The following is a 17,125-nucleotide window of genomic DNA, read 5'->3' on the forward strand; positions in this document are numbered from 1 at the left end:
CTGGAACGGACTAGATGCAGGTGAGATGGTCAGCCATACTGTGAAGCTATCTTAGCTGATGATATACTTTTCAGTAGCAACACACCCCTCTGGATAATAAGGAAAGAGGGGTGAAGGTGGATCCAGTCGCAAGGGACAAGAGTAAACAGTAGAATGGTATCTACACCCAGTGGGAGGAAACCAATAGATCCGCTTATATCTTTGGTCCTAGGTTCATTGTCCATTTCTCTAGAATTTCCCTATATATTCGGAAATGGATAAGGTGGCAAACTTCCAGTCAGTTGTAGAGACATTACCTCCCTCCAATAGTAAGTCTATCCTAATGTTAAGACCGAAGGTTTGTTTCGTGTATGAACAAATACCAAATTTGTAACTAATTTGTATTTTTCATAACTAACAAACCTGAGGTCTTAACAGTTAAAGGCCCACCTCGAACCACCCCTCTAGCAGTCTAAACTGGGTTAGAAATATAACTGATGGGTCACAGGTAGCCGTGGGCATTCTGGGTATAGCATGCCCCGTGGACCTGGGTATAGATTGCCATTAGTCCCTGGATCTCAACAATGGTTAATTTTAATTCTTAATTACCGAGGAGAGAGGTTTTCCAGCTTGGCGCTAGTAAATCCTAATGTTAAGACCGAAGGTTTGTTAGTTATGAAAAATACAAATTAGTTACAAATTTGGTATGTTTCACAGGTACTCGCCATTTATGTATTCCACAGAAGTTGCATTAGGTCTGATTGATGTTAAGTCCTCATCTCATGATGGAAACTAACAAATGCCTCTGTCAAATCATAAGATGTTGACTTTCTCCTGTAAGTTGGGTGTAACTTGTCTCTCTTTCTTGCTTCTTCCACTTCAATCAGCTCACTGGGAAGCTCTTAAGTCTCGGTTCCAACATGCTTATGGAAGATGATCTTCAAATATTTCCTGGTCTGTCTTTCAGGCAAAAAATTAATTATTTCATCAATGACAAAATTTTTGCAAAACCCTTTAATTGTATTCAAAACCGTCTTTAAAATTAAAACTTATTTAATAAACCATTTATACGTTTCACTGCAACTTCATCATGTGCTGCAATGACGTTCCTGATTACGTATACTGCACTTACAAGGTCACACGAGACACAATTCATCCAGAACACCAACAAGGACGAGACACATGATTCATCCAGATCACCAACAAGGAGAGTGGAAAACTAAGCTCTCATATCTCTTGTCAGTAACTTGAGTTCTAGGTTTCCAATACAAACTCAGGAAGTAATGAGAGAACAATAGTTACCTTAAACATTTTCATTTCTTAAAAACTACAGGTTGAAAAACTTCTTCGCTAGATCTCACCTTTTATGAACAAAACTACAGATAGATATATAACTTTCAAACATACTCTAAAATGAAAACAAATAACCTATTATATAGATATTATACATATTAGAAATTCTATACAGTTTCTATAATGGAAGACTTTGTTGAGCTGGCATGCAAATAGCTTGGGCTACTTGATTTGGAGTAGTGGGTAGAATAGTAATAGGTAAATCCCAAACCATTGTTTCAATATCTAAAGTACTTGGTGCACGCCACTCTACTTGGTCTTTGGCCCCACTTGGTGGTGATGGTCCAGCAACTTCATTGACACTTGTCACAAATTCAAAATGTAGACGCCACTGAAGAGTAACTGAAAAAGATTGGTTAATCATAGTAGAAAGATAGCTTAAATGATTCATTTTCCCTTTCCATTCTAACACATCTGTAACAGAAGAAATCTTATGGAATTAAAATAAATCACTGAAGAAAAAGAACTTGAACACCTAAGACACTGAACAATGTAGATTTCATACACTGTGGGTAAGTATGTTACTATTTTTCAACTTCTGATACATTTACATGAAGTTACTGAGAAATTAGATTTCTTAATCTGCTCCTGTCTTGCACATTTTCTGCTTGAATTCCCATCTGAACAAGTCTTCCTGTAATTGAGCCTCTCATGTCATTTTTTTAGCTTTCCTACCAGTCTTCATCATAATACTCTTTTCCAGCCTCTGAACACCACATCTCTCCACAATAATCTCATTTGGAATATGAATTTCCTATCGCACTACATCCAGGAATTCCAGCATTGTGGAGTCACAGCTAAACTATGTTTTCCAGATGTCTACTATACTAATCCATATCACATATTTTTAGTGATCAACAAACAACTGACAGCAGGAAGGAACATTAAAAAAAATACTGTACAGTGCTAATATTGTAAGTGACAATGGACTGATCACTTGAAAAAGCAAATGACTCAGGCTTGAGATAGAATTGCAGGTTTCCTAGTATATTTATTCAGTTATATGTAAGGTATATCCAAATTGGTAGATTTAATGTCCCAAGGTTGTGCAATTTGCTCTAAAACAAAAGTCAAATATACTAGCTATTAAGTAAAATATGACATTTTGTAATCAATTTGTATTTTTCACAACAAACAACCCTGAGGTCTTTACAGCAGAATGAGGTGCCAGGAAATATCACTATGGATTTCAAAAAGGCAACTTAATTTTCTTCTATTTTGTTATTTGACTTCAATCCATTTCTTATAGTTTAGAACAAGCACAAGTACACTGTACATAATGGTTAAAATCCAAAAAAATATACTTACCTATATCTGTACAAAATGATGGAGTACATGTAAAGGTACTACGGAAGCAAAGGAAATGGTTGTGTGAGTCATATTCAGACACATTTCATGCAGTTTTGCTATAAGCCTAATCATGGGCTTCTGTGACGGACGTTGACGACAGGCTTCAGCTATCACTTCTTCACTCTGAAGAGTTACCGAGTACTGAAAGGGAAAGGCACCTTATTTAGCGCTGTGTCTGTCCATGAAATATATGTGCTTGCTGTTGACCGAGTGAGTAAAATAATCACAAAACTAACAGTACTAAATCATTTTTTCCAAGCAATTACCATCCTTACTTTGAGGAAGATGCACATTAAAGTTATATAAAAGAACCAGTCTTTTATTCTAAATCATGTTAAGCATGTTCAGTACCCTTTTAACCAAATACAAGTTTAAAAGTGTCATATAGATCATTATGTATTCTTATGTAAAGGGCTCCGTAACATAATAGTAAAATGTAGTACTTCCTCATTTAAAGGAATTTCTTTAAACTTTTAGTTACTTACTTGCAGTATCTGCTGTTATTAGTTTTCAATTATGCATGTTTTTACATGTACAAATGTAGTGTTTGTGTGATAATACTTTTAATTAGTAATTCCATATGTAGTATACTGTATACAGCTGTAAATCAAAGAATGGGATAAACAGAAGAAATGAGAATTAAATCCTCTTTTCTGTAATTTAGTACTGTGTTACCACTGAAGGCTAATAAGCAGCATGTAACGATGGCCTATATCTATGAGTTGAAGCAAGCACAAAAAACACTAAATAATTAATGTCAAACACTCAGTGTGACCCTCAAATTAAAATATTCAAGATGACTTAAAATAGAAATTATCAAGACTGCCAGATATTGTACAATTTTTATGAAAGTACATACAGCAAATATAACCTTGCTAAGCATACACAAAAAAATATTTTGCTTTATATAAAGGATTTACATAAGAGTCTACTTAGAAGGCTTGTAGACAAGTTTAAACATTCCACCCTAAAGACTAGCATTTCAATCACCAAAAGAATTTCCATAAAAGTAACTCACCTGGACACATGGAACCTCGGCAGTGTTAAAGTCAAATGTAGCTACAATATCTTCCCCCAGCCTAAAGCTAGTTTTATAGATGCAAAAATGTACCACTTTTCCTCGTGCATTTGTTATATTGTATTGTGTTAAATTCTTGCGAGTTGAAAGATTCTGAAATATAAAGCAATTCATGAATATATAGAACTGAAAATATTACTGCAATTATAAAAATCTTGGAGTCAGTAATAAACATAAGCAGACAACTGTCTCATTATAAAAGGAAAATCTTCAAGATGATATGCATCCATTTTTTCTGGACATACAAACCTGAAATCCTTTACAGTATATGAATACATATACCATGCACACTGGTTCAGCGTGTGAAAACATAGTCTTTAAAAAACTGAAACTTGTTGTTACAAGGATAAAAACATTTTCTATATGGAAACTCTTCCCCTAAGTGGAAGGTTTTGCTAAAGGAACATGACTGGTAAAGCACATAGGGTTATCAACCCCTGCCTTGTCCCAAACAGCCTAAGCCTATGACAGAACCCTGGAATACCTGCTGTGAGGATATGAAGTCAGCTGAAAAGCCACCAAATCACCTTTTAAAGTTGGCTGGTGCCGAGGAAGGGAACTGACACAATAACAGACACCACTCTTTAGAAAAGTGCCAGGGTAACACATCAAAGAAATAGGTTCTAATATCTACAGCAGATTTTTATATCACATCTTTTTATTTTTTGACAGAATCACTTGACAACCATTAAAAGCAATACTGTACTGTACTTGAATCAACTGCAGAGCAGTGTGTCTAGGAGTATCACGTTGTGGAGTGTGTAAAAAAGGATTTGATGGTGCTAATTCCCCACTTTCACTATAGACACACGCTTCACTCAGTCCTGTGAACAGTAGAATGTGATAGTCAAACATCAGACTGAGGCAAATGCATTACATATCAGTTTCCAAATACTATATAAATGCAATGAAAATTACAATGGAAGTTACAGCTTAGAATATTATACAGTACAGTGTTATTATTTAGTTAAAAAAAAGATAGAATGCTTGACCACACTATCATTACAGAGAATATAAATTGCACCTCCTTCTGGTAAACTTTTGATTCCAGTAACTTGAAATTCATTTCTGTTAGGTCAACTTTGTAGGAATATATTAATTGTAGATGATTTCCAATTGGAAGGTCAGATTAGTTTAAATACTCAAAGCAATCAGAAAACTACAATACATGTTTACCACATTTTCTCCTTCCAAAAACACATAGGAGGGGTGAACAAAGATATGAATATGGATGACAAATCTTATAAAGATATGAATACTGGATGAAAAATCTTATTAAGATTTTTAAATGTAATCTTTACAACAGATATGTACTGAAACTCATCGCAACAGTCCTAACCTCGTAAGACAATAACTCGGATGGGTACTCTTAGAAGTTTGATCGTTGCACCGAGACGCTGGACACCAATGGTTATCTTGTAGGCATATTTCAAGAGTTGGCCTCGATATGTTGGTGGCGCATCGCATGGAAGAGTTCCTTTGTACAAGACTGTAGAGATATGAGACAACAATTACTCCAGTAAAATTGAGAATCAACAAATTTAATAATTTTCAACACCACAGCAAAATGTGTGAAAAATAATGACAGTATATGAACGATGACTAATGGATGGCAGCAAAACTTACAAAAATAGTGAGGACATCATCCAATATCACATCCTAACTTCTACTGTAGCCTGTACAAGCTACAAACAGCTAATGATATAGCTTATTAAATGTTATTATCATCATCATCATCATCATTTTATATCAGACATCTCTCTAACTCTCTCCTTTCCTCTGCAGTATTGTATGTTTTAATTCCCACCTGGACTAAGTCTTCTTCTTCAGTGCCATTCTCCAAGATTATCTAGGCTTCCGGACTGGTTTTTGCCATACTACTTCCATAATCATTTAAGAAAGATTGATGAAAATTATGCTCTTAAAAAATGAAAAACAAATAAATGGGTCAAGTACCACTGTGTTTACTTACATGATCGTCTTTCACCTGGTAGAAGCTGAAGGTCACAGAATAGAATTTTAGGTTTTGTAGATAGGACAACATGGCCTCTTTCACCACGGCAAGGAGCAAATGATGTGTCTGTAAAACAAAAATTAGTACGTATCATGAACATGAGCTCTGAATGCCCATTATTTAGTTATAAAAGTTATCATGGGGACATACATTTTGATTTGCATGATAGTCCAAAATACAACAATGTACCTGACTCAATTACTAAAACGAAAAGATAAAGTAAGAAACTATGAACATTTTAAATGTTTTTTTTTTTTGTAATTTCTAGAGCTGTTGACCATTATGATGTTAAAACTTTAAACTTAAGAGTTCTATCTCACTACATACGGTTTCCCAGACTGAACACTGAAACATACTACGTATAACTCTTGCCAGAAATTTTAACACTTTTCAAAATTATGCAGCAACAAACTAGTTACAGTTACTTGCCAACAATAGTTTGAAACTGAGAGCCAATACAGTATTGAAGAGAAGCATTTTGTTAAGATGAAGGTGTAGAATCATATGCTTTGCCAACTATAATGTGTCCTTTTCTAGACCAAGATACTGTTATTATTTTTACAAGTCAACTTTGACTTCTCCTGAACGGTAAGCCTCCAACTGTCATGGCTAGGAGGAGGCAACTCCTGTAGCCATATCCTCTGTCCTTTCTTCTTCATGGTTTGTGAACCATGTTTTTGGCATCATGGAAAGCATGAAAGTCATGATACCCTCTTCAAACAATATGACGGCCCTGACCATACCACCATCATCAACATCCCCACCTTCATCTCTTGGATATATTGGATATTCACCTGACAGGTGAATGAAGAATGTTCATGTATTGCCTGGCTCCATACTTGAGACCAGAGAATCTACCAGCAAAGGAAGAGACGAGTTCGTTGGTGACAAATTTATCAACAATAGATCTCTGATTCACCAGCCAATGATACCAGAAAAAGTGCGATCCATGAACTAGTACCATTCCTTCTTTTGGACATTAAACTATCTCAAATGACACTAAGTTCATGATCAGATCAATCACCCTCAAATGAAATTGTCAGTACTACCAGCTACCAAACTAAAAAAAAAACCATATCAAACTTGCTGGAGCCATTCAAGAGGTATAAAAAGTAGCAGATTAACTCTCTACCCAGCTGCAAATTTAGGTCCAATGACTGATAAGCTGTTTGAATACAAACTTTGTTTGAATAAAGGTAAGAACCTTATGTATTCTTGAAGAAAAAGGGCAAAGATATTGACATGACAAGACTTTCTTTCTCCTGGGGGCAAAATAACATACTACGTACTTTAGCAAGGCAATAGTTTTGTACTTTATACAAATACATTACAGCAAACAATATTCCCAAAAGATCATTTTTTCCAAAGAGATGTACATATTAATTATAGAAACATACCAGCATTGGTAACAGCTCTATCCTCTGGTGGTTTAGGGCTAGAAGCTGGGAGATGAACACGAGATTCATTAACTGAGCACTGGCAATGGATCTGTGCACTACCCCACGCGAGAACTTCACATACATCACTGAAAATGCAGTTAATCAAATATATATAACTCAACATTTTAATATTCCTACTTGTTTCGTACACTGTAACTCTAAGCTATTATGAAACAAAATTTCTTTCTACAATTGTTATTCATATGAAATAATTTACTGACCTTGCTTATAACATAAAACATAAGATTATTGAATGAAGCATTAATTTAATACTAATTATAAAACTGAATTTCTATGGTTTGAATGGCTATATGTATGTCCCAAGCACACTTGTAATATATATACCACATATTTCCTGTAGGTATTGTTTTCTGTTAATAGCTAATAATCATGACTGTTGAATAAGCCACTGGTCTTCCATTATTAATTGGATAAGAATTAATTTGAGTAATTTTTTAATTAAAAATTAAAAATCCAGTAGCTATTCCCTTATACCATAAACTCCCAAACACACCATATAAGACTTCAAATGTACCACTGAACTCAAGAACTATGAAAAGTACACATACTGATCACTGCATAACTAATTTACTGACACTACTTGAAACTAACAGCTCCCTAAATTCCTTGTTAGCTACAAGACTGACCATTCACATTGTAACATAACAGCAGTTCACACAACACTCCCAATAAAGTACTTTTCATGCTCACTACCATGACTGCAATGTTCAGGTAACTCCATTTTCTAAAATGCTCTAGCAGCAGCCAATGTCTTAATGACCGGAGACTTTTACCACAAGATAACCCACCTTGACTGTGCACGCAGAGCTGGATCTAGCGATGGAACTGTGATAGTGACACACACTTGCACTGTGTCACCTGCAAGGTGGACAGGGCCACCTAATACTTGTGCCTTGACTTCTACCATGGTCTGAAAAACACCAAATTATCTTTAACCTTTAAAACTGTGAACACAATACTGATGGTCGTGTTCCAACTTTAAAACATATTTAATATTTTACAGCATACAAATAAAGTTGTATTTTGGTTAGAAATAAGCTGTGACTTTCAGCTTCAATATGTCCTGGGACCAAAAGCAGTAAGTTTGCAATCGTACCTACTATACCAATACTGTACGTAATCATAAGGCAGGAGGAGTGTGTGACAGAGGGTGATTGCTGGCATCTTTAGGAGAATATTTGTTTCTTACTATGAATCATGGATTCTCATAATACATGGAACTTGAACATTACATAAAACCTAAGACTAAGGTTTTACTCCTGGTAAATGTGCTAAGATGATATTTCACCATTGTTCTTGGCATAAAGTCTTGCTTTTGCTTTTTTACAACCAAAATCATAAACTGTGAACATAGGAAGCATTTTTTGTAGAAATGCAAACCCAAAATACTTTATAAGGATATACCTTTCACCCCAGCTGACTGATCACTGAAGCTTGGTAACAAGGTAATGAGCAAAGACATGTGGTTACACACACTGCAGGAAGGCAAGTACAGGGATGATTTTATCATTTATACTTAATTTTTGTTTCCACTTAAAAAGCTAGATGAGAAATGTTTAAAATTCATCCTTTTAACTTAACACTATAACAGCCACCAAGCAAGTGAAGGTGGAAAATCTGATCAAGATGGAAAACTGGGTGAAGCATGAATATATTTGAGAAATTCACTCTGAAAACTTGTAAAAAATTTAATGAGTAAACATTTACCTTTGCATCACAGGGAAATACAAAAAGTTGCACATGATCTACTGGATCAAGTATGCATGACAAGCACATAAGATTTCTCGGTCAACATCCAAACAGCTACAGAACACCAGCAAAACAATAACAGTCTGGAAAACAATCAAATGCTTCACACGTTTAAGGGTAAATATTTGACAAAATTTTTCCTTGTCCTTCTCCTTACATCAGCAAAAATGCCAAAATAACATCGTTTGACCATTACGTACAGATATATTTTGTCCAGACAAAACATTAAACTATCAAATATCAACCGCATTCCGTCCTGGTGAGAAATTAAACCAATGTATACTAACTAAATATAGCACCCTAAGTAAGGTTAGGTATACGATGGACCTGAAGGTGAAGTATCCACAGTCAAGTAAGACTCCAAGGCCTAGATTATGCCAAGTTTGGGGCAGTTAACCTAATACTGTACCCCTGTGGTCTCTCTTGCCACATCCTTACATGCTGTAATTTGTTTGCAACTGCATGTGTTTCTGTTTATAGGTAGCTTCAAAAACATTGACTGGATTTGATTTTAAGAATGTTTTGTCTAATGACCTGGCACTGGAACTAGTATGGTTATTCAGTACTTCTGCAAATACCTATGTGAACTATTAACGTTTATGGCAACTTATCTCGTCAGTATGCATTTGTAGCCATTCCTGATGGTGAGCATGCATTTGTAACAATTCCTGCTGGTGAGTATGCATTTGTAACTATTCCTGTTGGTGCAATCCATTAATTTTCGGTTTTCCCTCACACTGGATTCCCTCTGGGACACTCCATAATTGTTATAGGCTATAACAGCCTAGATAGTAAAGCTAACACAAAAAAGCGTTACATTAGGTTAGGTTAGGTTTGCACCATCAACAATGGTCACAGTAGAATAGTAATACATAGAGGGAAACACCGCCTTGGATCCATCGTCATCGGGTGGATCAGCCTTATTCACTCGATATTTAATTTGTGAAACAAGAATGCAGTTACATCTTTAAATATATCATTCAAAAGATTGAAGTTTTGTCAACATAATGTGATATATGAAAGTGCCATACGAACTAAAATAAGCATGTGGGGTCTTCGTAAAATATGTTTTCAAGGCAGTTTTTAAATCCAATATGGCGTCGACCGACTGAGGTGCCGTTTGTAACTGACATCGATGCTATGTCCTTCCCAGCCTTCCCAGCGCTCATTTGAACAATATTAGCGTATATATGTAACGTTTACTGATTTTACTGAAGATTGCAGTTGTAATCAGCACATTAAAAAAAACATTTTGTTGCCTATATTAGTGAAAGTATGAAACTTCTTATTCCTGGGGTCATGGTTTGTACTGAAATTAATTTTTACCTTGTAATCAGTGGTTTTATCCTTATTGCCATCACAACTGAAACTCCACAGTGCTTATTTGATTGCAATTATACACATTTTGGTCTTAATTCACTCCAAATTGCACTTGAACTACAATGCTGTTCCTGGTTCCTAAGCGGTCACTCCACAAACACAGTTGCGGGCAGCACACAACTACAGTGTTTATGAAGTGCAAAGCTTTATTCCCTTAATTGTTTACCTTACTCATTATTTAGTTCAACTTTACTTTGTTATTTCAAAATGTTTATTTTAATTCATGTCTATTATCCCTCTTTTGCAACCAAATTAACCCCCCAAAATTACAGATATTTCTAAAATAGATACGAGCAGACAACGGCTAAATTTCATCGTTGCCAATTTAGTGGAGCTCCACACATACGCCAATGCATTTACAAACTGTTTCCATGAATTATAGTTGTCATAGTAATGCAATAATGATAAAATTGCTCAAATATGTATATATACTACAAATAGATACGCTAATTTCACTTATTGTTCCCCCGGTTTTGTATAAGTTCTTGATCAAACCATGTTTTCTTTGGAGGGGTTGGGTATATAAACATCATACCAATTGGCGACACTGATAAACGATAGAAGAGCACGAACAACGCCGTAGGTACTGTTCACAGCAAAACTGTTGATATCTGAGTCAGGAATCTAGTTACTTTTTCAACAACGAATATTTTCAAATTAATAATCATGAATATGTCAAAAATTTATGCAATTCATGACCTTATACTGCTGTTTAACTATTTTTTAGATAATTATCTAGTGCACGCTTCTTCTCCTTTCTACCGAAAAAGCGTCAAGTTTCCTTGGATGTACCAGGCAGTTGGTGTCAATGTTGATGCTTATTGTGAAGAAAGTGCCCCAGAATCTATGGGTACGAGTGGTGTGCGGATTTAGCACATGGAATAGAAAGTTTATTGACACAAGTGCATCCGCAAACATCGAGATGGCGTCAATCTTCTACATTTTTGGTGTTATAAGTAAAAATTTTGAAAGCGTCATGGAGGTATGTTTGCACTGCACATGGCTAGACTTTCATTAACCTCTGTTTAATCTTAATTTCTAACTTAGGAGAAAATACTTACTTCAAAGGGATAGAAAATACTTACTTCAAAGGGATAGTAGAGGTCTCAAGCTGTTGCTCTCACTACCGATGACTCGTGACTGGTCCCCATCTCCGGTGTCAGGACGTGTTAAAGTACTTTTTCAAAGGGTGGATCCACACGAGGTGAAAACTGGATCAGCTAGTCCAGTCGGTTGTTTCCCTATCAAAAGATCAGCAGCCAGGACAAGACAACTTATAGGCTACTACTAGTAGTATAGGCTTGTTCATATTTTCGGAGAGAAATTCTATAAGACATATTTGAAAGTTCCCGCTTACGTCACTTAAATAGTAGCCTAGTTACCTGGACCTGGCCTAACAAATGTTTGTTTGTTTGTTTGTATGGTGTTTTTACGTTGCATCTAACCAATGTAAAGTGAAACTGTTGGGTACGATACAGACGTAAACCCTACTTGAGACAGCTTGACCTAGGTTAATATATTGCAAATGTCAAAATGAATGCAGAATCACTTACGTGAAGGTAAAAAATAAAAGAATATGAAAAAAAATTAGCTAGGTAGGCGAAAATGGGCTAGGACGAAGATACCTAGCCCTATAGTAAAAATTAGGTAGGTTACCATAGGCTACTACAGAAAGCTTAATGAGGCTAACTCAGAGTCTAGACTATGTTTGCTCACATAGCATTGTACTTTAACCAGTATAATAATTCTAATTCGTTTAAGTAACCAATTATCACACTTACAGAAGCCTGTAATTACAAACGCAGACCAAGATGTGCGACGTCAACACTTGCAGCCCGTAGATTTGACCTGTCAAACGTCATTCTTCTTCTTCACCAGGTGAAAATAATAGAAGTATAGTAGTAGTGCCGAAGATGACCTTTGTAAACGGATCTACAATCTTACAAACTTGTTGATTGATTCCACCAATCCGTTCCTCTATAAACACAAAGTTCTTTCGCTTATTTTTCCTTTCTTTGTGTATTTTTGACCCGTCATATAGCATTCTTCGCCATCAGGTGAAAATAACAGAAATACAGGAGAGCTAAACAAGAATGTTTTTAATGGCTGCATATCTCGCGACTGCCATTCTCAGCTTCGTTTCTCTACAATCCTAAAGTTCTTTCACTCATTCTCTTCTTTACTTATTTTGGAAAGGTATTTGTTATAATGGTTCCTTCTCATTAAGGTAAAGACCATGGGAAGGTATTTGTTATAATAGTTATTTCTCATTAAGATAACTTCCACGAATAATATCGAATTTACCATTTCATGAAAAAATAGCCAGTATGGTAGCTGGTGTTCTAAATATTTTCCTTCATAATATAAATAAGATATTTTGCATCTTTCTTTGCCTCACAAATTAACTAACCAGTTGTTTTCTGGGCTGATACAAGCTTATTTGCTACAGCAATATAACCAAAAGAACGTTGTATTACATTATATAAACGTTAGATCAGGGTACCCAATATTGTTTTCATCATCTACGGCAATAGCATTTACCTCCCTCATTATTGTTTTTGTTGTTGTTGTTAATGTTGTTATTCTTAGCCTATCCAGATGATGGCTTATAAAGTGGTTGCATATACTGCTTCCTTAGTTCATACGGTCTTTATTAAGCGCTGTTTCTAGCAGCACGCTGGGCTATTTCGGCTTCCAGAAATACCGCCAACTCCCCCCTCTCTCTCTCTCTCTATCTCTCTCTCCGAGAGGAAGTTTTCTATATGGTGTTATTATAGGTTCTCACAGCGGAGCTTTTTTTTTTTTTTTTTTTTTTAAGAATAGAATAGAATATAGAATTTAGGCCAAGCGCTGGATAAGGTCCATAACTTCGCTCTTTATTCATCCTATCCGCAACCATCAACAATCTGCTAGCTTTATTGTGTTCTTATTACTGCCTTCATCAAAGCATTCATGTTGCTTCACGTGTTTCCTGTTGTTTTAGTAAATGTGTCTTACCATTACACTAAAACACACACACACACACATATAATATATATATATATATATATATATATATATATATATATATATATATATATATATATATATATATATATATATATATATATATATATAATATATATATATATATACTATAGTTGACTTCCATAAAAAAATTAAATAGTCCTCTACGAACATCATCTCATTTTTGAAGACTCTTCATTGGTCCATCAAGTTGGCCCCATTTATCTGTCAGTTACAATTTACAGTTTTCTTGAATATTTTTTCATGCCTTAATATTTTAATAACTTTCATTTTTCTTTAAATACCCCATAAGTTTTCTTACCGTTTTCCATCTAGGATCTAGGGCAACTTACTGAATATTCTCGGTTGTTTATTCGAATTTTCCAATATCATTTTGTATTTCGACTCAACTTATCTACAGCTGTGGAATCTCGTATATTTAGTCAGTAAAGGATCCATTAACACATTGTTTTAGTGGTTCATGGTTTTATGTATAAAATATTCTGGTTTGATATTCATATCGATTCTTATTAAATACCAAATGAATAGCCTACGTTCATCAGATGTACCAGCACCTTAGACGACGTTCCAAATTCTACCTGGTCAAAGTGGACACATCGAAAGCTTCAAAAAACATTTCTGATCTCTTCTTTAGGTGTTGGTTCTGGACACTTACCTGTAACGATTCGAGACCGTAAGGCGATAGATTCAGAAGACCAATGCGGAGGGCTATTGACACAGTAATGGAATCTTGGAAAAGTTTACCCTGAGTAATTTTATCCTGGATTTATCCTGGGCGCGATAATGAACCCTGTTACGAAGTTGTGGAAAACGTTACCAGGGTCATTTCATCCTGGCTTTATCCTGGAGCGATACTGACACAGTTATGGAATCGTGGAAAAGGTTACCCAGAGTCATTTGATGATTGATTTGCCTTGTGGGTTGGGTTATTATTGTCTTGTTCCCGCAGCCCATGACAGTGACTGAATATACTTGACAGAGCAACAAGTCGTCAAAGTTCGAGATATAAATACCCATGCACTGTCCCAATCTACAAACTGACTATCAAATCTACGACAATATTTAAAAAAAAAAAACCTTGTGACTCATCAAGCCATCAAGACTAAATGTCCAAAATTAGTAATATTTGGTGAGATTTATTGTGCATTATACAGCACACGAACTGAGACAACCATAAACTAGCTACAGATGGCTACAGATACGCTTCGAATAGTTGGTATTCTCGTCTGAAATTTCAACACGAGAAACAGTAAAAATGGACTATCATTTGAGAACTGAAAACATCTTTCAAATAAAATGAAAAATGAAGACGTGTTATGAGTGTAGATTTGACTTTCATATTTTCAAAAGAGTTGTGGCAATTAATGTATAATATTCTGCATGATTCTCAAAATGTCTGATCTGGGGCCAAATGAATTTGCATGTGGCGTAAGATTAACCAGATAAGGAAATCCCACAATGAAGTAAATACGTTACCACATTTATGCTGACCACAGTTGTGGATGAAAGCCAGCACAGAAAACAGCCAAAATAACCGTTTTATATACTTACGCAAAGTTAGCCAGAGACAGACAGACAGACAGACAGAATTAAGTTAGTCATTTGTGATTTAAACAGCATCCTCCCTGAACATATGCCAGAGAGAGAGAGAGAGAGAGAGAGAGATGAGAGAGAGAGAGACGAGAGAGAGAGAGAGAGAGAGAGAGAGAGAGAATTAAGTTAGTCATTAGTGATTTAAACGTCATCTTCGACCACACACACACACACACACGCTCACAAACACACACACACACAGAGAGAGAGAGAGAGAGAGAGAGAGAGAGAGAGAGAGAGAGAGAGAGAGAGAGAAAATCCTCCCAAGCATCCTGAGAGAGAGAGAGAGAGAGAGAAGAGAGAGAGAGAGAAAATCCTCCCCAAGCATCCTGAGAGAGAGAGAGAGAGAGAGAGAAAATCCTCCCCAGCATCCTGAGAGAGAGAGAGAGAGAGAGAGAGAGAGAGAGAGAGAGAGAGAGAGAGAATCACGGCCAAAACAATCTTCCACAACCTGTCACGCCAAAGAATCAGATGAAATAACGATGGAGTCATGAATAATATACACAGGACCTCGTATACATTAATATAATCTACCAAAAAAACAATAATGATAACAATAATATCACAAAAGGCACCACCAGCGTCTATCACATCATCCATCATATACGTCACTATGAAAAAAAACACACATTTTTAAAAATGAGTTTGAAAAATGTATAAACTACTTTGCAATAAGCAAATGTTTTTTCTAGAAGTTTTTCTCTTTTTTGTCATAAAGTTTTTTGTCGTGTTCTTAAAAAGGCACAAGCCACTGGACTTTATTAACAAATATCTCAAACTACATATAAAATGATTTTTTTCTTATGCTAGATAGGTAAAAAACATTCTTAAAAGATAGTCGCATCTGCGTCGCACTGGCGTCAATATACCGTTTGCGATTTTGTCTTTCCCTCACACAGTAGAGTTTTAGGTTTATTTTCCACACAAAGTATCTTTCCCATACAATCTTTGCATTCCCTACAGTCTCTATCTCCCATACAATCTTCATTTTCCACACAAAACCAAAAGTAGTTTCCTGGCTTCTCAATAGTTCAGTTTGATTTGAATGCTCGGCCTACTTCATCCTCCTCCAACATTTTGGCCCCTCTCCCCCAGCCCCCCCAACATTCGCCTACACTTTCTCCACCACGCCCGGGGGTGGTCAGTAAGGCCGCCAGACGGGGTCGGGCGGCCTAGGGTGGTTCCCTGAGAGGCTCCCTAAAGACCCTGAGGGCGGTGGTAGCGAGTGGGCGGGAGGAAGATGATGATGCCCCTGGCTGGAGGAGGAGGAAGAACCGGCTCCTCTTATCAAATCCTCCCTGGTGGGCGTGTTCGTGGGCGGGGTGAGAGTCGTGGGCGTGTGTGGAAGAACGGAGCACAGGGACGAGTAGAGGAGGGATGCTGCCGGGATCATGGGCGGGGCCAAGTAGACACCAGGGCCTCCTCCCAAGAGGTTAGGCCCACCCCCTAACATCCCAGCCCCGCCCCCTCCCAAAGCCCCCGCCCCGCTCCCATTCACGCCGCGGGCGGCACTCTGCAAGCTGCTCCCAACTCCCGTGCGCCCCCGGACCAGCTGCTGCTGCTGCCGCAGACGACGCGGCAGCCGCAGCTGCTGCCAATAGGTCTACGTTCCCGGCTCCCATTCCTCGAGGATGCCAGAGGGTCCGAGGACGTTGTTGCTCCCTCCGAAGACGCTGGTTCCTCGCTGAGCATTGCTCAGGGTGGTGGACACGGAGGAAGACGGCGGGAGGACGGGATGCCCTCCCCCTCCTCCCCCCAGCAGGTCTTTGGAAAGGCTTAGGCTCGCTGCGGCGTCTCCAAGTTGTTCTGGCAACACTGGAAAGTGAACATTTTGTAAAAACTTCGTCAACAAGCTGTTCTGGCAACACTGAAAGATGAAATAATCTTTAAAGACTTCAGAAACAAACACGACTTGGAAACTCCCTTCTAAATAGAAACAAAGGAAAACAGAAAAGCGTCTAATGCCGGGTATTATTGTTTAATAGAAAGGTAGAGATACCTTCAGAAATATCGAAGTTTATCTATTTTTCCCTTTCTAAATATATTGCATACCTACACACACACACATTGAAACATTTCAAGTATATAAATATTGTCAGAATCCTATAATGAAAGACAGACAAACTAACCTATCGATGACCT

The 17,125-nt window shown here is 36.9% G+C and overlaps 1 protein-coding gene across 1 annotated transcript; it reads right to left on the minus strand.

The window, feature by feature from the left end:
• Nucleotides 1–1,330: 1,330 nt before the first annotated feature.
• LOC135214252 (RAB6A-GEF complex partner protein 2-like) lies at nt 1,331–12,275 on the minus strand. The gene is given in 10 exon segments (XM_064248316.1): nt 1,331–1,674; nt 2,641–2,667; nt 2,670–2,823; nt 3,701–3,853; nt 4,472–4,584; nt 5,100–5,249; nt 5,733–5,840; nt 7,172–7,299; nt 8,023–8,144; nt 12,145–12,275. Coding segments are annotated over 9 exon segments (1,176 nt in total). The 5' UTR covers nt 8,142–8,144; nt 12,145–12,275; the 3' UTR covers nt 1,331–1,450.
• Between the last annotated feature and the right edge of the window lie 4,850 nt (nt 12,276–17,125).

The sequence above is a fragment of the Macrobrachium nipponense genome, chromosome 45, assembly GCF_015104395.2.
Source record: "Macrobrachium nipponense isolate FS-2020 chromosome 45, ASM1510439v2, whole genome shotgun sequence".
Taxonomy (NCBI): domain Eukaryota; kingdom Metazoa; phylum Arthropoda; class Malacostraca; order Decapoda; family Palaemonidae; genus Macrobrachium; species Macrobrachium nipponense.